This window comes from Poeciliopsis prolifica, unplaced genomic scaffold, assembly GCF_027474105.1.
Source record: "Poeciliopsis prolifica strain line A6 unplaced genomic scaffold, Auburn_PproV2 SCAFFOLD003, whole genome shotgun sequence".
In the NCBI taxonomy this organism is placed as follows: domain Eukaryota; kingdom Metazoa; phylum Chordata; class Actinopteri; order Cyprinodontiformes; family Poeciliidae; genus Poeciliopsis; species Poeciliopsis prolifica.
In genome coordinates, this window is record NW_026562378.1 from 4,774,661 (window position 1) to 4,797,614 (window position 22,954).

At 41.8% G+C, this 22,954-nt stretch overlaps 2 protein-coding genes across 6 annotated transcripts; both read right to left on the bottom strand.

Moving 5' to 3' along the window:
• Positions 1–230: 230 nt before the first annotated feature.
• Positions 231–8,147, bottom strand: cdh27 (cadherin 27). The gene is made up of 17 exons (XM_055026683.1): positions 8,024–8,147; positions 7,552–7,674; positions 7,233–7,382; positions 6,360–6,504; positions 6,108–6,271; positions 5,669–5,800; positions 4,146–4,328; positions 3,729–4,045; positions 3,002–3,144; positions 2,700–2,924; positions 2,410–2,628; positions 2,193–2,314; positions 2,068–2,115; positions 1,903–1,986; positions 1,457–1,531; positions 520–636; positions 231–441 (listed from the first exon to the last, which is right to left on the bottom strand). Exons 1-17 carry the CDS (start codon positions 8,042–8,044, stop codon positions 235–237), a joined length of 2,475 nt encoding a protein of 824 aa, XP_054882658.1. The 5' UTR covers positions 8,045–8,147; the 3' UTR covers positions 231–234.
• Positions 8,148–9,588: 1,441 nt separating this feature from the next.
• LOC129358324 (dysbindin-like) lies at positions 9,589–21,886 on the bottom strand. 5 transcript variants are annotated; one of them, XM_055027293.1, is made up of 4 exons: positions 21,546–21,886; positions 11,344–11,496; positions 11,110–11,253; positions 9,589–10,055 (listed from the first exon to the last, which is right to left on the bottom strand). In XM_055027293.1, exons 1-4 carry the CDS (start codon positions 21,586–21,588, stop codon positions 9,778–9,780), a joined length of 618 nt encoding a protein of 205 aa, XP_054883268.1. In that variant the 5' UTR covers positions 21,589–21,886; the 3' UTR covers positions 9,589–9,777. The 5 variants fall into 5 exon arrangements, with proteins under 5 accessions (XP_054883268.1, XP_054883267.1, XP_054883270.1 ...); XM_055027292.1 differs by having other exon boundaries at positions 9,589–10,058; XM_055027295.1 differs by having other exon boundaries at positions 9,589–10,058; positions 11,344–11,493; positions 21,546–21,868.
• Between the last annotated feature and the right edge of the window lie 1,068 nt (positions 21,887–22,954).

Here is a 22,954-nt window from a genome sequence, read left to right on the forward strand (position 1 = left end):
GGAGCGATTTCTTTTTAATCCAGCAGCTGTGTACTAGAAGCAGGCAGTATTGACTGTCCCTGGATCAGGATAGCATTTCTGTTTAGTGTATTGATCAATGTACTTGTATGTAACTCAAATGGTCTTGAAACAATTTCTCTTGGCATTGGATTTTTTTTTTTCTGCTCCTTGTAAAAGATTAAAAGTGGAGAAATGTGCAACAGTTGCTATTAAACAGTATGTTTAAAGGTGGTTCTAGTCCCTGCGGTTTTGTGACACACAGGCAGCCAGTCTACTAAACTCTGGGCCTAAATTGTCAAGGACTTCAGCAAATGAATCAGACTCATCAGAAATGTCAGGGGAATCCAGATCTGAAGAATCGCTGGGTTCCCCCTCCTCTTTGTAGATTTTAGGTTTATAATGGTGCAGCTCAGCCATTGGTTCCTGTAAACGAGACAGCTTCTGTGGCGAGAGGGAGAGGAAAAAGGGAAGTTGTGAGGGCTAATTCATGTTCAAGTTTTGGAGTGTTGTGATACTAACCTGCTGAATCTCATCTATGTCAAACAGGTAGGATGGTGTGGTTTCCCATCCATTAAAGCCTAGGCTGGTGTCCATGGTGTCCATACTGAACAGGTTGCCAGTGTTCCGTTCTTCAGCCTTAAAAAGTGAAAAGTTAATTTTTTATAATTTTTTTTTTTTTAATGACATAGGAATTTTACATTTGAGATTCTAAGGGTTCATGCGGCCTAAGTATCTTGGCTGAAATCGGTCTTGGCATGAGTCAGATTGGTTTGTCCTGCAAGTTGTCTATAGTCTTTAATCCAACTCCTATCACTGGATAAACCTTTAAACTGTTGCAATGTTTGTATCGTGTTGCTTATACAGGAACTGGAGGGTGGAGACGGAGTAAACATTTAAACAGAATATTCTAGCCAGCGTAGCATCAATTTAAGTCACTTTTGTTGACTTGCTTCCATTTTTTTTTGGTTCAACAAGAAATTCAAAGGTGGCTTGATCCCCTTAATGTAATTTTTCCATGTAAATTGTCATTTTCTGCATGTCTGATTTTAGTGATTAAAATTGGAAAATTCTTATGAAACTAGATAATACAGATTGTGTTTGTCAAATTGCACTCCTGTCTAAATGTGACGTGGTCTGATTTTGAGCGGGAAATGCTTGAAAGCAACTTTATCCGATACTATATGCAAAGTATCTGAATATGCAATAAACATTAAATTTGGTTCCTATTCTACAACCAATCCAGATGCAGTTCATACTTTATATGCTGATTGTTCTTTCTGATGAAACCTTTTGTTTTGTTCATTTATTGGGTTAACCAGAACCCTGTTGACTATGATGAAACAGTTCCAAGTGTCTCATTAGCACCTTACCACCCTTGAGATGTTTATAAAAACAATAAAAGCCCCTGCTTAAGAATGAAACTGGTAATAATGCATTTGTCTTGGTGTTCCATTACCTTAAATGAAGAATATCTCATGGAGGACAGGCGATCCATGCTGTTGTCCCGTTGAGTGTTGGTGTTTTCCGCTGTCTGTTTAAATTGATTTTAATTAGAGGCTCATTTACATAAAAATGCACAAACAAAAGTAAATGTATTTTTGTCTGATTATTATTGGTTTGTCATTGCCATTTTTGATCAATTTTTTGTGAATATTTAGGTTCATACCCTAACAACCATTCTGGATCCATGTGTCTATGTAACAGTTGTCTACTACAAGTGACAGATTAATTGTAACGTAGAAACAGAATCTCGCAATCACACTTTTGAAAGTCCAGAACTACAAGTAGCAGGTGTTTGGAGGAAGAAGTAGCCGTTGGCCGAGATGTCGAGATGTGTAGATGTGAAGGGAGAAAACAACTGAACGTTCAAATTGAATCTGAGGATCAGAAGGTGCGGATTACCTTGCTCTGGTATTTACTGCTCCTGGAAAAAGTCCTCGTCCAGTACCTCTTTGAGTCATTATTGATGAAGCTGTTTACTCTCCCCTGTGGAAGAGGGAGACAAACATCAGTCAAACTTTATAGACTGACTTGGGGGAAAAAAAACGCAATTTCCTTTCTCCCTACTTTGCTTTGTGTCCTCAAACTTCTACGTTCAGCATGAAATACCTCGAGCTTTGCAAGAAATAAGAAACGGTTAGTGAGATTTGTACTGAAATAAGTCAAACTTTTGAGTGTTTCTCATGTGTAACCTGAATTGCATCCCCTGGTGCTTCAGTGTTTGAAGCCATGAGGGTCCCCATAAACCCAGGGGATTCGTCTGTGGGGATAAAATTTTTCTTACAGGAGATATAAAATGCAGCCAGCAGGGCCACTGCAAAAAAGAGAAAAGAAAAGAAAAAAAAAGTCTTTTTACAGGAGTTGTCACATTTCTAGGATGGTCTAAAGATAATTGCTTTCATTCCTTACGCAAAAGTAAAGCTGCTGCAAACAGTGCGATGCCTACAGCGCTGGAGCTGTCAATTGTCACAGGCTTCCAATTGCGGCAGTGGTGTACCTCCGAGCAGGAGCACACGGTGGCGGTCAGCTCGGAAATGCCGAAAGTCCCCTGCATGTCTGTCACCTTCACTCCAAGAGTGTAAAGACCGCTCTTTACACTAGAATCCCTCACCAGGCCAGCTGTGAAACCTACAAGAACCAAAGCAAAACTGTTTGATTGTGTCGCTGTGAGATTTTTCTACATTTTATCACAGTTTTACCATGAGATGGATCCAGTTTCCATCGTCCTTTGACGTCCCCAAGCAGCTCAAAGGTGAAAGGCCCTCCATAAGGAACGGCGTCTAGATCATTAGCTGAGATGTTGGTTGGAGTTTGGCCGTCAGACAAGCAGACATCCACTTGGCTCACCTCCAGTTTTGGTATGTTGTCATTTACATCAATAAGGTGGATCTGCAGCGTAACTGTGCCTGTCATTGGTGGCTCCCCTGTTAAAAGTAGAAAATAGTGCTTTCACAATGGAGATATTAAATGCAACAATGAGAATTATAGAAATTGTGGTTACCTTTATCCACTGCGTGCAGTGTCAGGTTGTAAACGCCGTTGACAACATGGTCGGATTCCCTGTCCACCATCTTTCTGGTAGTGATGTCCCCAGTTTGGGGATCGACATCCATCCAGCCTGCTGGATCGTGACCCACTTTGTAGCTGTTGACAAACGCAACTCACTTGAATGCAAAAAAATTTTAAATTGAAATTCAAAATGCAAATGTTCAGAACAATCCGAATACAATGAACAGTTGTGGTCCTGACATAAATTTTGCCCTGGCGATTGCTTCCTAGCACACCTACCAGACTACCATTACCTCCCTCCCAGTGATGGCCAGAGCTCTGAATGCAGGTCACATTCTTCACAACTTTGAGCTGAATGATGGTGTTTTTGAACTTGAGGCTTATACTGTGGTTTTCAGGGACACATTTATACATAATATTCCTTTGAGGGAGCGTTCTGAGTGACTGTTGAGCAAGGGGCTGGCTAGCAGTCTGTCCATTCTGGAAAAGCAATTGTCAGTTTGCCCGTTTCATGAACTTGGTCTGATGGGAGGCGGGATAGAAGCCGAATACACAACGCAACTTTCCTCTGAAGCTAGACTTCACAGTTCTTCAGTTTTCCACATCTCTCTCTCAGTTTTGCTTTACAAACTGTTTTGCAGGTTGTTCATAGCACACTAAACTCTACTCTCAAAGCGGTTGGCCATTGCTCCCCATATTTACAAAAAGAGCCACCTTACATGAAGTCTCTTGAAGCAGTGGTGTCTCGATCCACAGCGGTCACTTTCTCCAGCCAGGTTCCGATCGGCGCGTCCTCCTGCAGGCTGACATCTTTGACGGTCACGTCGAAGTTCGGGGGGTCGTTCACGTCCTCTACCTCGATGACAACTATTGTGGTGTTACGCTGAATGTTCTTGCCACCGATTTGCTCTTCAGTGAAATCAACATCCCAGAGGTCCCCGGACGGCCGCCTTGTCACTTTGCAGGAGAAGTACGGCGCCTCATTTTCGACCGATATCTTCAGCTCTCTCATTGCTCCGTTTTCAAAGTCTAATGACTATAAAGGAATGTATTTTTAGTTGAATTGCATTTCAAAAACATTTAAGCCAAAAAAATAATAATTAGAAGCAACATCGTCAAGTACAAACACTTCTTACTTTCACAACAGTCAAAATCCCATCATTAGTTTCTGCGTCCGTCTCTATCTTGAAGTATCCTGCCATGTCTCCATGAATGGTGTATTTGGCTCTCCAGGCTTTGCTCTGCGTCATGTCTTTGTCCGTCACATGGAGGCGCAGAGGAGAGACTCCAACCTCGTTTTCCTTCACTTTGCCTGAGCCCTGTTGTTCAAATCCAAGGTGAAGGGGATGGTAAACATTCAATGCTAAATAGGAGTGTGTCAGGTTAACTAACTAAACATGTTAACCTTGAGAAAGTTTCTGTCTGGAGCACATAAAGCACAATCTACATACTGACTTGAAATGTATCTGACTCAAGTGCTAAGGTATCTAAACTATGTGTTTGATGTGCTTCAGTTCAAAAACAATGTGCAGGTGTAGCGCTGGTCATGTTTATTGGAAAAGTATTTCGCCCTAAACCTTCATTCTTGCTGTTGGGTTTAGGGTTGGAGCGTTTGTTGCCGAAAAGCTCAGTCTAAATTCCCACAACTGTTTTCTGTCTTTCCCTGCATCTTGGCGTATCACAAAACCTTCGCTGCAGAGGCGTAAATGTGAGGACGTCATCGGCGGGTCTAGAAAATTCTACACGTAGCGACAAAGGAATGGCAACAAGTCTGGACGTGGCAGAGGCCACGTAATGCATGCAAGAGTTTTAAATGTGTCGGAAGGTAAAATAGATAGTCCTCACTGTGTGGTGAAAATATAAACACGATCCCTTATCCAACCTAATTAGTAACAGTAACAGGCCTTTTTGTCCAGTGCAGATTTATTCCTGAAACATGAAGTCATGGATTTATGTTCAATGAATTCAATCGCATATATTGGAAACATGTCACATGCAACTGCATATGACAACACTGATTTTGTTAAAAATGTATTTGTTGTTTCTTATTGTAATTTTTTTTTCTGTTTCATAACTGGGATCAATTAAAATGCATGTGTGATTGAATTTAGATTTGTTTATTTGTAAGATGCCTTGAGACGGCATTTGTTGTGAGTTGGTGCAATATAAATAAACTGAATTTAATTAATTGTAGGCAAATTTAAACTCTGGTTATTCTAAGAATTTTAATTGAGAGATTATCCCGACGTAACAAAATATTTCAGGGTTTCGCACATCTGTCCGTAGGGTCTCGGTATATGTCACTGGCTTCGCAACATCTCTTGCTCGATTCTCATCTCCCTTCAGTGCGCCGTCTGATTTCTCCCATTGAGCGGTAGGGTTAGGGTTAGCCTAACCCTAACTCTACCCACACCTCCAGCAAACAGCTGATTCTCAATAGCAAAGCAGCAAAGCGTAATTGATTTTTGACATCATCTCCAAAATGAATGCCAAAGTAAATATAAAACCAGTAGGAGTAAGAAGTCGTTATGAAAACACTTCCAAACACTTGTTGAAACACTTTTGAAAGCCCTTGAATGTCTCAAGGAAGATCTGTCTCTCACACCCACGCAAGTTTGACGAAGGAAAAGGTGACCATGAGGTCCGACTGGCTGCCTACCGATCGACCTGTGATGACTGGAAGGTGGTCATTGCCGTCCTCCACATGGACGACGACTGAAGTTGAACTGGACAACTGGACGACCTCACCGTGGTCTATAGCCTCTATTACCAACATGTGCTTGCTGGCCACCTGTGATGTAAGAAGAGACAGTATCATCAGCGTGAAGGGTGTGGAGGGAAAATAAAGGTATTTTCTCTGGAATTGTGTGCTCCTCCCACAGACACAGGTCAAGTTTGGTGCAGCAGATAAAGGTTTTCCTTGTTCTGCATTCAGCAGTACTCAAGAATCAGCACACCCTCAATGCTTGGATACACACCACATCTTGTGAAATTTTTTTCTTTTTATGTGCAATCTAGGCAAACTGGAAATAGTTGTGCTATTGTTTACCTTTCAATGCAACTATTCCTTATCTGCTTAGAAAAAGGGAGTGTCTTGCCTCGTGATCGAAACAGCCTTTAAATGACAGCGCTCCAGTTTCTTTGAGGACGAATTCGATGTTTGAAGATTCTGGGGAAACCGATTTGATGGCGTAGTGGAAAGTTGAGTTGCGGGTATTTGGCTTATCTCTGTCAAAGGCTAATACGGTGAGGAGATGGGAGCCTGCAGAGGATTGATGATTTAAAAAAAAGGGCTTAGAACAGAGTAATAAAAACAAAAAAAAAACAGGAGGCCTGCTCAACCGTTTTACCTTGAGAAAGAGCCTCTTCAACCGTGACTTCATACAGAGGTTCCTCGAAGAGCGGCGGGTTGTCATTGATGTCTCGAATTGCAATCTCAACTCCGAGTCGAGTGTCAGTCGACTGGTCCTCCGGATTCTTGGCTTCAAAACTTAGCTACACATCCACAAAGAAGCAAAGTTACCAAGTGAACAAAAGACTTTATAAAATGCGATTAGATGCAGATATTTCTAAGTCAAGACCACGTCTAAACCAAGCAGTTTTGCATCTACAAATCAATTTGTTTATCCAAGTTATCCAAGGAAAGCTTTCCAAAATACCTTAAATTCAAACCAGGCAAATGTGTTATTATTTTGGTCATGTTATTGTTTGAAAGAGAATCAATTTTTGCTTAGCGCAAACACATGATCAAAAATGAAGATGTTTTTGCAGCCATAAACTTTAGGGCAAAAAGAATCAACACACTTTTATACTTTTTGTAGTATAAGGACCTGCAGGACCCATGCATGTTTGATTATAATTGGACTCTCTCATCCAAACTTGAAAATAAAAAGACAATACAAATTTCTATTTTAAATTTAAAAAAAAAAACAACTTCAAGCTACTTTATTTCAGCTAAATGGCTAAGTAAAGAAAATTGTTTTGAATTTCGCATTAACAATCATCCATTGTTTTTCCCTTTCTAAAGTACATGCTCTGAGATCCCAGTTAAGTCTAACTAAAACAAAAACACATTTATTCTACAAAATATATGTGGTCTGAGTGAGAAACCGAAAAGTTCATGGCTCGCGGCCCCTGAGGTGCGAATTCTGTCACCTGCTGAAATGCAGAAGTCGTTGGCCGACCGAGACGTTTTGTGTAAGGTCTGTGAAAAACAAACGAACCTTTAGCACTTTGTACTCCTCGAAGTCCACCGGCCTGGAGACAAAAATCTGGCCAGTCGACTCTTGGATGCTGAGGACGCCCTTTGGGTCCTCGTCCACTCCTTGGCCTTTCAGCATGAAGAGTACTCGATATTTGCGGTCGAGAGTCACCTGCAACACAACTTTTGTTTTTCACAATCTGCTTTTACAAGAATGAACATTTCCTTCACACCTGATAAAAATATACAGAAGGATAAGTTATTAAGCTCTAAGCATATCTGCATAGTTCACGTCTTGTTTTGTCACATGAAGAAAGACCGGTTTTCTGAGACGTCTTTACCTGGCCCAATACATAAGGGAAGGGCCCCGGGTTCCCTTCTTCTATCTCGTAGGAGTCGATGATCCAGGCTCTCTTCTGGCGGCTCAGCGCCCCTGTGCACGACGGACATGGCAGCAAAAATATCTGAAAGATAAAGAGCCGACCAAACCTGAAGGGCAAGGAAAGCCGGAGTCGACACACCAACTAGTTTTGCTCTGCTGCATGCTTTCTATCTGTCAAGTGAAAAACAAAACGGCTGACTGGAAATGTTTTCTCTGAGTAGCTTGAAGTATTTTTTATTTTTTTTTTAAGTTAACGTAACCAGAAACAAACGAGCAAAAAAAAAGAAGAAAAATAACTTAACAAAATTTAAAACGTCTCAGTTTCCTAAAAGAAAACGAGATTCAAACTTAAATCAGAATCCCGAGATAAACTTATGTAAAGCAGAACCTCTGAAGTAAAGCCTGAAATGTTTACTACAGGTGCTACATACCAGCAGGAGTAAGAGAAGCATGATGCGTGTTCAGTGCCTCCAGTGCAGAGTGTGTGTGTGTGTGTGTGTAAAAGCCTGGACTCCAGTCTTCACACACACCCGCATCAATGTCACAATCACAGGTTACAACTGTCTGTCTCTTCCAGCTTAGGCAATTTTGTAGTTTTAATTATGGCTTTGAGACGTCACGGGGGAGGGGATCTGCTCCCATTACTGAGTGGACGATCAGGTTTCGGGCGCACACATGTGGGTGGCGTCCTGCCAAATTATTTCCTGAATGTTTCGTTTTGCATGATGAGTTGGAGGGAAACTATCAACTGCTGCAAAAAAGGGAAGTGATGTTACAGCTTTAAGGAAGTGAAAATCAGATAGATCTGGGGCAAACTGAGTCCTGTCAGGTTAAATTACAAAAATGTAGGGCTCTAAACTTCAAAACCCAGAAACGCTGTCTTAGACATTATAGACCGAAAAAAAAATACAAAAATAAAGTCAAAGGGACACTTTTAGAGGAGAAAGAGCAAGTGCTCTACCACCACCAAGTTTCTATCAGTGCACATCTTCTGGGATGAATATGCTGTACTTTTTTTATTTAAACTTATTTGTATGAAAAAAATATTAGTCATGAATTACATTCATTTAGGAAGTTTATTAGACCCCCTAAACTGAATGAAGCTTGAAGATTTATTATGACAAAATTTACCTTCTGTTGTGCTAATGCTGTATCTCTAAAATGTGGCTTAAGAGAAATTTGACTTAGTAATTTAATGGCTTGAAATGGGACCTCTGTGTTTTTAAAAACCTGAATCTCCACATTCATTAAGTCATCACAACATGGCTCCTTTATGAACCTTTTAACTACGTCTTTACCACGCAACGAGAAGTAGCTCGTATCATGAGCTCAACTGATGCGCAGTTCCACCAGGTGTTTGCTAATCGCTGCTGGCTAGTCTGAAGGAGCTGAGTGAGGCGGTTGCAGGGGAGGGCTGGGAACCGCAGCTCTGAGGAGGAGCTTCGTCCTGGAAGGCGGAGCTAGATCCACCCAGGCATTTAGCTGAATGGTTGCCAGGATAGAGAAACGGATTTTTCAAGCATGCATGAAAGAATCAGGGCAACACTCCAGATATGTTTGTTGTATGAATTAATACAATTATAATATGATGTAAAGCTAAAAAAGAAGTCGATTTTACATAATACTGCCCTTTTATCATTTAAATGAACACATTTTCAGTGTTTTAAATTACTCTTCAGCCTATGTTCTCTCTTCTTTGTCAGTGTGGCCTCATGCTGAGATGATGGCCTGCAGAAAGCTCTTTTGTGAAAAAAGCCTTTTTGAAGTCTGACTAGCGCTTGTGAGTTTTGCCTGAAGCGCGTACTTTCTAATTGCGGTCCTCGTTACAAAACCCCCACAAGAACCGGCTCTATTTCCGTCTTCCTTTATTTTCAGTACAACACACAAGCTGTGAAATGCCAACTTAAGCAAAGTCCCTGTTTGCTTGGCGGCGTCTCAGTGCTCTGCTTTCCCACTGGAACGAAATAAAATGAAAACTGATAGAATTTCTGTCATCTCTTGTTTTAGAGTTTTATTAATACTGTACAAAAATCATTATTTTTCACATTAAACGACAAGAAGGAAGACCAGTCTAACCAGAATCGCCATATTTACACTACGTGGCCCGCACCATGGAAACCTACTGCGGGTCAAATCAAAAGTCTTTCCTCAAACAAACGTCCTCCTCTGGCTGAGGCGTCCTCCGTCACTGTTTCGTACGGGAGCTTTCTTCGCAGTAGGGGCGCACACTCCGAGCTCTCCGCTCTCCTTCCTCCGGCGACACGCCTCTCTTCCCGGCTTCGCCGCCCGCCGTCTCCTCGCTGTCCGACCCGACCAGAGGAGTGTCTCCTCCGTTGACGTCGGCGGCCTGGCTGTCCGAGGAGGAGTCCGAAGACGTGGAGGACATGCGGGACTTGGCGTCCAGACTCTCCAGGACGTGGCGGAACAGCCCGTTCCTGATGGCCGCCTCGTCGCTGCCGTGGCCTGCTGATGTTTGGAGGTAGAAAGCTCAAAGTCGGTTTCATTTTTGTTTTGTATGAGCCACACTCTAAAAAAATGTCACACAGCTATATGGGCATATTATTAAACATTTGAGCTGCATTTAGTTCCCTACTGACTGACTTTTTAAGTCAAAGATCTATATTTTGAACTGGTCAACATGTTTTATTCTTCAGTAAACTGAAACATGAAAAAGGCGGGAATGGAAACAACTTCCCAGGGTGCATAGCGGCACGTTGTTGTGTCCTGCGTTGCACCATTAGCAGGTGGAAATGTGTTTACATGCCTGTTATATGGAAGAGAGGCAGATATACTAAAAGATAAGAATCCTAACGTCATTCTCTGAATTTTGACAATTTCACAAAATTCTGACCGATCTCAGAATTTGGACATTTTCGTCTGAGTTCAGTCTGACCGATGTTAAGAAAAAAAGTCTGAATTCTGAGATTAAAATCTTTTATATTTAGTGCTCATTGTGGCAAATGTTAGTTTAAATACAATTGACAGATAGAAATGATTGAGGCTATAATGTTGCTAAAGTCCAGCTCAAAATAATAGACTGACCAACTAATCTTTTCCTTAGCTACTATAACAGGGTTGCTAGAAATACATGTGATTTTCTATAGGGACAATGTACATTTTTGTTATATTCTGTGACATATTGATCCCTAAATACTGTCAAATGTAGCGAATTAAGTAATAAACCACATTTTCCAGTTGGTCATTGGTAAATTTGAACTTCAAGCCTATAAATGTGTTGAATTTTATTTAATTATGCCCTTTCAACTCAGCTTTTCAATGTGGTTCACAAAATACCTTTACCATTACCATTTAATGTCAATTAAATGTTTAAGATGGATTTAAAAACATGACTTACATTTCCTGACTACAAATGTTTTGTTCCAACCAATTTGAGGGCATTCAAATGAACTCAATATCTTGTAAAAAATGTTACTGCACATTGCTAAATTTAATCAGGGTATGATTTTTTTTTTTTTTTTTGGAGTGCATTACGACCCAGTTTCAATGGTTCCGATACCCGGCAGCGGCGAGGACAGCACCCCTTCCTCGCCCACAGAGCTGAAGAACACATCCACCGGGTCAGGGTCAGAGAGGTCGATCAGCTCCATCTGGTCCAGGAGATCCACGTTCACCTCCATGGAGGAGACGCTGCCGATGGGCGCTGCAAAGTCCAAAGAAAAATAACAAAAAATCAATTAGGACGGTTTCATTCGTGGACAGCAGAAAGCCCGCTGCCGAACGTCCGGCTTACGTCTCCTGTAGTCCTTGATGCACAGGTGTGCCGAGGACAGGTAGACGTCCACTTCGTGCTGGAAGACCTCCTCGAAGAAGCGCTGGCGCTCCCTGAGCTTGAGCTGCTGCGCTGACTCCATGTCTGGAAGCCTCTGGGCATGCTCCGTCTCTGCTGGGGACCGCAGGACGCAGCAGGACAGGGAGTCAGACGTTGCTGCAGCACATTTCCTATTTACAGGTTTACTGTCAACAGGAGGATGTGACTCACTGCCCAGGGCAGCAATCCACTGGGGAGCGGCACGGAAACAAAATCAACAAATAAATGTTTCTGATAATTACACTCCAATCTGTTATCTGGTACTGAATTGTCATCTCTTGGTGATTGACGATTGGTTGCTGGAGGGTGAGTCAGAAAATAATTACTGTTCTCTGCAACCGGCGAGCGACGCTCAAATTGGCACACGGCTCAAGAACAAACAATCTGAAATCACTTCTGTCAAATCCAAACTGGATTATTCTTTGTTCACGAAGACTTTCAAAAACACTTTGAGATTATTGAGACTTTTATACTATTTCCGGAAACACAAAACATTTGCATTGTTCAGAGTTGTTTTGGCATCAGGACAGTGTTGGTCTTGTTATATGAACAGATTGCATATCCTAAAATAAGTCATTTTTTGCAAAGTGCTTTTTTGTTGTTGCCTAAGTTATCTTTAGGCAATAAAGAGGTGGTGGTATTTTTTTTCCTTTCCAAAATCATTTTGGGCCATTATTTTAAGAAGATGACAAAGTGTATCTGCTCTTAGTGTGTGCAAAGTTCATCAGAGGTTCCTGATCGTCTTCTTATGACTCACAGACCTCTCTGCTCGTTCGGTACATCCTTGTGTCTCGACTCCCAACCAAAACCTCTTTCAAATTGCTCAGCAGCCCAGCGAGCCAGAAGAGGGCGACATTGAGCTGTGGCCCAGAAAGCGCTTTATGTCCCTTCGTTCTGTTCCTGAAGAAAGCAAGCAGTAAACATGACAATGCCAGGCTTAAAGTGATGCGCATGTGAGCAGTTTCATGTTTATGCAACTCCGCAAGCATGCATCTGTGAAGATACACAGTTTTTAAGCCCCCTGTGTTCATCATTTGTATGAAAATGCAAGCTTTACTGAGGGCATCAATGGAAATGAAAGACAGCCGCACTTTGCTCGCCCACACATTTTCAGTCTTGCTCTTAAGATTCACAGGGTGAACTGTGCGTCCTCTCACTGAGCTAATTCTGTTTGAGGGACCATGTGATCCCATTTTCCTCCTCATCAGCATCACTGCGACCCGAACTGGAGTTTACCAGGCTGAAGAGAACCCTAGAAAAACCGAAGTTCTCTCCTTTTAGATTATTAACCTCAAACTGAAATCAAGACAGGTGGATGGTTTATCAGAAAACTTGAACAGAAATGTGTGAATCAGTGGATTTACTGGCAGCTGCTAACATCTGAGATCCGAGCAGCGATTCCAGCCCGCAAACAGGGATTGAACTAATTGGATCAGGCGTCTGATTCATGTCTAAACTGGGAGTGAAGTCAAGCTTATCTCGTCAGCGTAGGGCCTAGCGACCTAAAAATGCACCAGTGAGTGCAATTTAGACCAGATGAGTCATCGCTTGTGTCAATGCGAGGACGCTTGTGATCTCAGGTTTTCTGTGCTACTTTATTAAGTCAAAGTAGCACAGAAAGTGCTGCAAAAAAAAAAAATAAAAAATCCTTCTCTGGAAGTGCTAAGGCAGCAAAGCTGATCTACAAGAGCAACAGGTCGGCCTGTCTGGTGTGCTGCATCAGCACAGTGCTCCCCATGAGTCACGGCCAGGCGCACATCTGCGACGGCGACATGACAGGAGCCTGTCAGCGCAGCGCCGGCCTGAGCTGACAGCTTGTTGACGGAGACCGCGATGAGAAACAGAGCTTCACCAGGGAGGCCGGGGACATTTTAAAAACCTTGGGGTCACTGGAAACAACAATCGCTTGAACCTGCTTTCTGCTTATTTGTGTCCATAATAAGGAAATATTCATTTCCGCTCATTGTGTAGTAGGGGGGGCAACACTGGGAATTTTTGTATTGATACAAGGGGAAGTAAATACAGGGTATCGCCGATACTGATACCAATATTTAAAAACATTATGAAGGTATTTAATCCTTAATCCAAATGTAAACGTTCGCTTTTGGTATGAACTCTATGAGGACGTTTGAGGGGTTTCCTGAACACATGCAAACAAAAGTATCAATCTTATTGACCAGATACCAATACTCACCTTGGTATCAATATTTATCTTTTTTAATAAAAAAAAATAAAACTTAAAATAGCTTATCGATGATACATATTTCAGTGTGTGTAGTCAAATTTGTAATCTGTGATGGCTTACCAGAGCAAGAGTTTCATAAAGAGACAGTTCCTTCATTTTTATTTTATTTTTTCATGTCTGATAACAAGTGAAGTTAACATTCCTACTTTGTCATGCTGTAAAATGCATAACACCACCCCTTTAAGTTCTCCAGAGGGACCTTTCTAATTGTTACGCAGTTACAAACAGAGCTTTCCTCAGCGCTTTAACGGGAGGCGAGGGGCGCAGAGTTGACAAAGCGATATGTCTGACACAATAAGAAGCGGCCTGCTTGACGTGCGACTCTAAATGTTCACTGCGTCCAGCTGAGAGCAGCGTGGCAGAGAGAAAACGCAGGGTTTTGTTTTGGAAAGCAGCTAACCTGAGCTGGATTAGATTGACTCTCTTCAAGGCTGCAGGTTTAAATATAGCTGCTGCTTATCCTGGAGTGTTTTCCCACCCGGTTAAACACTGATTGATCACGCCATCGATCGTTTCCACTGAAAGCCTGATGCCCCTGAGCGGCTAAAGGTTAGTTACAGACGTACATTCTCACATTGATTTTGCTTCCTCGTCCAGGAGTTAGTTTCTTTGGTCACCAATGACCCTGGTGACCTCTGAGTATCCCAGGAACTCACTTGGGCAAATCTTCAGTGAAAAAATTACAAGTCTGTTGAACATCAGTTCGACACAACAACAAAGTCATTGGTTTTTTGGTGGAAGGAAGGAAGAATGTGAAAGATTTCATTCACTCAGTCTATTTTGGCTCTCCCCCTCCTGCTCCCCCCTCGTCTTTCCTTCCTCTCTCTCACACCGTGGGACTTGAGAAGCAGAGGTCCATAAGACCAGCTGGACACGCAGAATGACTGGAAGAGACAGAAAAGTGTTTGGTACAGACGGAGGAGGCCGGATGTGTTTGCATGCCACCCCGTCTCCCCACATGAAGACAAACCCAGATCTTCAGCTCAGGCAGCAGGCAAATAAAAGGCCCTTTCAAGGCAAACACAAAGGCAGAGATGTAGCTGAATGGGACTGACTGCTCTCCTTGACGATAATGCGAGTTCCTAGAGTGGGTAATTTGGACAGATTTAAAAAAGAAAATCACTAAAATTCAAGTCAGAGTGGCCGGATAAAAGTAAAGTACCAAGGAAAAGTTTTCATGTCCGTTGAACTTTTCCCCCTTATGTCACATTAAAAAAAGTGACATAACATGTGTGGGGAAGTTGGTTTGTCAGTTTTATGTAATTGATTTTATTTTATTCCGTTTGCCAAAACTATCTGAAAAGTGTGGAGCGCTTTTGTGAGGCAATGCTCTTCAGATCTGTGATTCGCTGCAGTTTCATCTGTACGTTTTCGGTGACGTCCACAGATTAAGATTTTTCTTCTTTGCAAATTAGCGCAAGACCATTCGGAGCCACAGTTTTCAAACAGATTCTCAGTTGGATTCCGGTCTGAAGAAGACGAAGAAGACGACAGGAAGTGGCAGGAGAATGACGGAGCGGTGTGTTTTTTTTAATGACTTATCCTGTGAACCAATTCATTCAGGTGTGATTTTAATTGCGTTTTTTTTTTTTATTAAATGGAAAAACCGTAATTATGAAATTTTGGTTTTGCAACATTAGCGGAATATCGACAAAGTTTTGTGTAGGTTTGTAATGCAGCAATGATTTCATTAACCCTCAGATTAAAACACACACAGGTTGACTCTTTACTTGCTTTGTGATCTCTGAATGAATTGGTTACGCTGAATTTTAATTGCTATCAGTCAGAAATAGAGCCCTCACACTTTTCAGTACTTTACTACACTTACTACAATTAGTTAAGTCTTCGGCAAAAAAGAAAAAAGAAATCAAAGTAAAATACATGACCTCATTCTAACGAGACATTTGGAAGTCAATGGGTGTGAATACTTTAAAGAGGCAGCGTGAGGGCGCCCTCATACCATCGTCACATTTTCACAAAAACTGTGTCACGATGACGCTGACCACACGAAAGGGCTCTGCGCGGCATCTAAGAAGTAAAACCCATCATCCCTTTTTGATCATTTAGAGCTCAACTAAATCTCGTCATCTCCTCGCGGCACAGCTTCTAGTACACAAATGAAAAAGAAAAACCAGGTCACTCTTTGTGTCTGTTTAATGTGTGGATGCTGCATGTTTCTCTTCCCCCTTGTTTTTTCTTTTTGTTTTGTTTTTTGTGAGGAGCCGCCCGCTGAGATGCCAGGTTGGAAGCGTCAGCTGCAGCAGCAAAGCATTGATCCCTGAGCTAAATGAAGGGATAGGAGGGCTCGGTGTCGCCCACAGGCTCCCATTAGGCCCATCAGTGAGCTGGAGGAAAATGTGAGCTCACGCGAAGCTCCCCGGTGACGAAGAGAGGGAAGGTCAAGGCCAGAAGCAAACGCCTCTGTGGAAACATTTCCCCGTCGCTTTGGAACAACAGAGAAACGTCGGAGGGAGAATTAAAACGTCTGGGAATCGCTGCTTTCTTCTCCACTTTAATGGCAGAGTAGCTTTGCACAATCCAACTTTGGTTCTGTCTGAGCTGGGAAGTGATTTTCCTACCCAAGTGGATGAAGTCATCCCTGTTTAAATAGCTCTTGTGTCAGCATCCACCGGGAAGTCTTGACTTGAATGATGCCTATATAAAGGGCCAATTCGAAACTAAATATTTGGACTTCTGTTCTTGTTCTTGGTACACCCAGTTCCATTTGGATTGTTACAATAAAGTTCATATGAGTGCTTGTGATGGTACCGGTATTAGTACATGTGTTAGTCCCGTAAATTTGGTTCGTTTGGGGACAAAAAATTGCAACGCTTGTTACATTTTCAGCTAGTCTGGTTCGCTTTCACACTGCACCGTGCCAAATGATCCAAACCCTCTGAAAAATCTGTTCTCCTCTTGACCTGTGGTGGCGCTGCACCCAGAACCACTGAAGGATGCGACACGACAACATCTGAAGAAGACCAGTGCAACTTTCTACTTTGTAAAATGTTAACCAAAAATGGAGCAGCGTCAGATTTTAGCGGTTGTAGGTTTTCTCTTTTGTCTTTGGTTGAAGACCACAAACCATTTCGCCGACCAGCGCTAGACTCTCGCATTTGTTTAGGTTGCATTTACCCAGAATGCCCTGCGGCATAGTTTGATCACACGTTCGCATCTTCCCAGTTTAACCGGACTTTGTAGGGAGATGGACTAGGGTTTGATCAAAGTAAACAGGGCTGGTGTGGATGCACCTGATGAAGAAACCATTTCGACAAGAGGACAGCACTTAGTTTTCACCTACAGCATTTAACAAGGTTAGAGGACGAAGGCAGAGAGGGACCACCAACAATTTCCCTTTAACAGCATCTGCAGACTGTCCAGATTCATAAGTTCCTATCTCCTCTTCAGCTGGTCTGTTGCAGGATTTTGATTTTACGTCTGGTGAACTATTTGTGTGCTGACTTGGCCGTATGTTTTGGGTCATTACCTTGTTGATAACCCAGTTTTAGTTACTGCCAGGACTTTCTTTGTGTTTTTGTATTTCATGCCATGCACATCATGGGGTTGTCAGGACCTTCTGAAAGCAAAACAAAACAGGATCCCTCATTCTCCACCATATTTAACTTTGGGTATGAGGCAATCACTGGGAGTCTCCTCTGACCAAAAGCACATGGGTCCGGTTACGGTCCCACAGTGTTTCGGAAACTCTGGGTGTTTACATTTCTGGTAGTAGGGTAGGACAGAAAAGGCTTTTAGAGCTTGATGACTCAAAAATGCCACTTTTTGCTCCAGTGTTCTTGCAATTTATTTATTTTTTTTTTTCACATTTACCAAAATCAAATGCTTCACTTTCATTGATTTTATTGCAACATGGTGTTGTAGCAAATCACTGATAGTCCAGGGTTTTTCAAAGTGTGGGGTGTGCAGAAAGAGTAACTGCAAACATTTAGCCAACGTTATCCAACCTGTGTCAGAGATAAAATGGACAGATTTTTAGTTCCTAGTGCTACAATCAGTAAGGAGGCAAAATGAGAATGAAAGAGATGAAAGTATGACCACAATTATTTAAAGCATTTAAAGCAATTTCTTTTTCCAGAACCCTAAATGGACTGTGGCCAAACAGAGGGTTTTTTAGTACTGTAAAGCACTTTGAAGACCTCTGACATAGTCCAAAGCTTTTTACAGACCTCTGTTATTTTTCAGTCTCTTACACTTTTAGAGAGTGAATGACCTTTTCTGTGACCTCTTAGCCGGTCCACAGTTCAGATTTTGAAACACGGGGATCTTCCTGGTCGTGAATGCTCTGGGCGTCCTGTCCAAAGATGGAAAGACTGTGTCACTCTTTGTCCTTTGTCCTACCGCGAGAAGTCAGGATACGGACGCAGGCCTCCAAGCGGTTTGAGACCAAAATCCCTCTCCCCTGCTCCTTTCCTCTCTCCTCAGAAATAAAGTGGAGCAGTCAGACTTTCACTCTCAAGTTTTGGCTTGGAACACTAAAAAAGCTCCCGCTTTACAGGAATCGGGTTGCAAGGTTCGTAAATTATTAACAATCCCTGCTGATGCTCGGTTGTATTTGCGGGTCTTCCCACCGTCATGTTGGCTCAGGCTATGTTTGCCAGGACAAAGCTGTGTCCAGCACCGTCCATCGGCGCTGACATCATCAGCGGGAGACCTCTTCTTGGTCCTGCCAGGACTGACAATAGGGCCGTTTATAGGTCATTGTCCTGTCCCAGTACCCTCCACATGTCCACCGGCAGGCTGTCATGAGTTCTGATTAACACAATAGGCTTTACCAGACGATAAACCACTGATCCATGTTTGTTTCCTGCACTGGCAAATCCTTTTAGACCGCATGGTTACTGCTGACCAGCAGAGTGACTGCATTTAGCTCCAATTGCCACTTGGAGGACTTAGACATTTTTTCATTTTCATTTCGATTGGAGTTGGAAGGTTTCACAATGTTATTGAAAAACACGATTTACTGAAATTTACTAAGACAACAGCCCCCAAAAAACAACAACAACAACAAGACACGTGTTACAGTGATTAATAAACAAATGAGCAAACTGTGTCTTTGTCTCAGAAAGATTGAGCTTACATATAGTTGAAATTTCAAACATTATGTAAGAACTGTCAGGAAACTATTTAACATGAAAGGATTGTGGTAAAAATGTTCAAGGAAGAAATAAAAATTGTTCCTGAAAGTCTATATAGAGGTTGTAATAACTTCAGCTTTTTATTTTTTTATCTTTTTTTTTTTACAAAATGACTGGCTTTTGTAGAGGAGAGCTGGTCATTTGAAAAATGCCAAATTTTGATGAAAAACTTTGATGTCGCAGCTGCAGTGAGGTAATACAGGGAGCAAACAAAAAAACAGGGGACTGAAAACGCAGCCCTGAGGTTTGCCTCAGGTTTGCGTCGCTGAATCAGGAATGAGATTTGGTGATGGAAGTGGTGAGTTGAGAGGAATCGTTTGGTCTTTCGTCCAGTGCTCTCTGGCCGGGTCGCTTCAGACTTAGCAGGAAATCAAGTGCAGAACTCCTGGGAGGTCGTCATCTTTCCTCCCTCTGCAGCTTTTGTTAGTTTTGTGACTCACGTTAAGTTTTTTTTTTGTTTTTTTTTCCTGACACTTATTAACTTCCTGCAGCAAGTGTTCGGTCACTCTGGACAACCACAGAGACTGTGATAATCCCTCACTTTGAGCTCGGCTTCAGATCTCTTTGCTTGTTTTTTATAGCAAAATTTAAACTTTCCTTCTACTTTACAACTATCACCCAGCATTTCAATAAAATGCTCCGATGTTAGTGGCTGTAGCAGGACTTTTGCAAGACTCTGTGGCTTGTTCAATATATAGATTTTTTTACTTCTACTGTGCAAGTCTTAATCTCCTAAACAGAAAAAGCATAAGGCACAGCAACAACTACCTCAATGTGATCTGGGAGAGTTACGCTAAGCGATGATGAAGGTTTTCATCCTCTATTTTATGCTCATCAGGCAGCATCTCGCGTCTCAGCACAGGATCAAGCTCCTTCCCTCCAAACACAGCACAGTGGATCTCTCCGGCTCATTCCCACAGAAATCAAAACGTCATACAGCCGAATAGCAGGCACAACAACAGATGGGCGACGCCTTCTCCAGAGCCAGAACCCTGATCCATTTCAGTCTCGTGAAATCTCTGGACTCGTTGGGACTAATGCAGTTTCAGGCCCTATCTGGGTCGCTTCGTCTCTGAAAACAGACTGCGACGAGTCGGTTCTGACAAGATCTGCAGCCGCAATCCCATCAGGAAGAAGAGATCTTTGTCTGTAGTTGTGCATTGATCCCAGTCCAACTTTACCTCTCAATGTGTGTGTGTGTGGGTGTGTGTGTGTGCGTGTGTGTGTGCATTCCTGACAGAGTATGACCTGTTCATCTGGTAGTACCTAATATAACTCAGAGTGACGAGTCAACATTCCTTTCAGGTTTTTTGGCACTTGAACTTCGTTGTTCCGTCAACGCAAAGGCAGCTGTTGAAACACCGGCTGAGCCGCCGCACCGGATCCCACGAAAGCATGATGCACAAAGGGAGCTTAGTCTTGACAACAATATTGTTGCAAATGACCTGAAGATCTATTTACATGGTTGATAGCTGAGACAAGCACCATCACTCCCCTTTGGACAGAAACTGTTTTTGTCTAATCCCAATGCTGGCTGTACTCTGTTAGGATACGTTCAACCAAACATTAGGGTCAAGAAATGTGACCTAGATTATTGGGATGGACACAAACAAGCAGCTCATCATTCTTCCCAGGTGGCCATTTTGCATGTAAAATACAGAAAACATCCTAAGGTGGTAAAATAATGCCATGGAATAATATAAATACCAGTGGATCATGTTTATTACTTTACACAAGAGAACCTGATTGTTCACTGGGCCTGGTATTAGGCTTTTAGTGCCAATACTAGTCGTGTTCAGTAATCCTAATTAAACAAAACAATTGTCAAACAATATCAAAGTCATTAAGTATTCTTACTTAATATGTTTCAACAAATGAACGTTTTTAGTTGCATTATTTAAAAGTTGACATAAAAATACTCTTTTACTTATTGATGTCAAAAATGTGTGGAAGTAATGAAGAAAGTAAAGTGAACTTTGTCTTCCACTGTTGATTCGTTGCTGTTTTGTGACGTTGGTGAATTTGGTCGAATTCACCGTGTCGTCCTAAATCATAAAGGTGAGGAATATATTTGCCATAACGTGAGCTCCTTGTTTTATTTATTTCCAATGACAAAAAAATAAATAAAAATTTGTGGCAAAAATTTTTATGCCCTGTTGTGGTAAATCCAGTGTTGCCCATATTTTAAAATATTCAATCAGGTTGTTTTAACCCAGCAGCTTCTAGACTTCATTTTTGTGATTCATTTCAATCGGCAAAGGTAAAAAATTAAAAATAAATAAACACATGAACATGCAGAAAATTTTCTTATAATCAGAGGAGGAAATTAGCTCTGGCCTAATCCAGGTAAAAGTATGAAGTGGGGTAAATTGGAGCAACGCACCACCGCTGTGGTCGACAATTTGAACAGAAAAAAAGCTTCATTCAGTTTGAACTTCTGTCCAGGGGAGAACTGACTGTCTGGAGTCCAGACTGATGCGTTTACTGTCCATATTTGGTGGCCCTACGCTGTCATAATTTAACAAAAAATTATATTAAATCTAATTTGCTTGTACTTGTGGGATTTGTAATCGAAAGATAAAAAATGCCTGAGTTGCCAGTAAAAAATGTTCTCCACCAGCCACAGTGAAGAACATTTTTTATTTCCAGCCCTTCTCATAATCGAAACATTTTTGCTTAGCACCTCGAATCTGATCAAACCACAGGTTTAAAAGGAAACTTACAAGGTGGGTGTTTGCTTTGAAGGTTGGCTGAGGAGGAGCTCATGATGCTGTGAAAGTTGTTGGAAACAAAACCACCAGTCAGACGTGAAAGACGGGGTGAGGAGACGCTACCAGGCAGCCTCGTCAGAGTCGAACCAAAATCCTGACGCGCATCTTCCTCCTCCTCCTCCTCCGCTCTCTGCAGCCGCTCCAGAGGATCCGGATTCAGATCGCCTCCCTGCTGGCCCTTCTTCCCTGCTTCTCTTCTTCCTCCCCGAGGGCAGCGTGTGCCACTTGGATGAGAGCGAGGACAACTTTGTGGCTCTGTGGAGTCGACCAGCTGACCGATGACGGGCAGGAAGGAGGAGCTGGAAGAGAGCAGGGAGGAGAGGGAGAGGAGGGAGGAAGGGATTTATTTAACAGAGTGGAAAATACCAAGGAGGAACAGACACATGCCTCTGTTATTTTTGTCCCTCTGCTCCCCTTTCCTCTCCTCTCCTTCACCTCCCCATTAGTGTCTTTTTGTTCTTTTCTTCTCCTTGTCTGCTTGTGGTTTGAAATTGAATCTGCTTGAGTGAATCATGTTCCACATTTTGATAACCGTTATTAGTTTCCCTTTTTAAAAAAAAAAAAGAAAAAGAAAAAATAGGTGGGAAAGTTAAAAATGTTAGAAAATATTCTAACATGTGGAAGCAGAAAAAGATGACTTACAATTCTGTTATTGTTTCTCTATTTCTTTTGTTACTGTACTTTCAAATCTGCTGTTAAGTCATAAAGTGTCTATATACTCTAGTTTATTTATGAAATCAATCAGTTCTGATACAAATACTAATATTTAACCTCATCTAGTGATGAGATAAAATGCAAAGATGTCTTGTCATAGTTTGCACCCTGAGGCCACTCTGTCAGGAAGAAGGTGTTTCCAATCTGAACCCTAATCCCAATCCCACAGCACAGCTGAAAAGATTTGTGTGATCTAATAAACCTCACCTGATTACACGGGTTTTGTCAGGAGGAGAACTTCTCAGTTTGGAGAAAATTTGCAGAAATGTTGCATTTTTTAGCGTGTTGATCGGGTTTGGGATGCGGCTGTCATATTTATATATCTTTCCCTTCTTAAGAGTTATTTTAAATATTGCAGTTCAGTGTTGGAGTTGAGTTTTAAGATCCTAAAAGGTTGAACTCTTTACAAATGCAACACCTTTAATGACCTTTATAACAGTTTGAATGTTTGCTTCTTCATAATAAATAATTCACAGTTGTATTATTTTTGGAATTATATTCATTTTTACATGTATCCAGGTCAAATGTATATAATTGTATTAATGTTTCAGTTTGCAATAAACACATTATTTCAATCACCATGATCATTTTGTTTGTTTATTCAGTATATAAAGAACTTTGTGACAAATTGTGGCCCTTCTTATCCC

Coding starts and splice junctions, on each gene's coding strand:
- LOC129358324 (XM_055027292.1), bottom strand. CDS start 21,588: ATGAGCTCCTCCTCAGCCAACCTTCAAAGCAAACACCCACCTT. Junction 11,254..11,343: donor CATCAAGGACTACAGGAGAC/GTAAGCCGGACG, acceptor TGGACTTTGCAG/CGCCCATCGGCAGCGTCTCC. Junction 10,059..11,109: donor GCTGTCCTCGCCGCTGCCGG/GTATCGGAACCA, acceptor TCCAAACATCAG/CAGGCCACGGCAGCGACGAG.
- cdh27 (XM_055026683.1), bottom strand. CDS start 8,044: ATGCTTCTCTTACTCCTGCTG. Junction 7,383..7,551: donor TCCCTTATGTATTGGGCCAG/GTAAAGACGTCT, acceptor GTTGTGTTGCAG/GTGACTCTCGACCGCAAATA. Junction 2,629..2,699: donor GAAACTGGATCCATCTCATG/GTAAAACTGTGA, acceptor TGGTTCTTGTAG/GTTTCACAGCTGGCCTGGTG.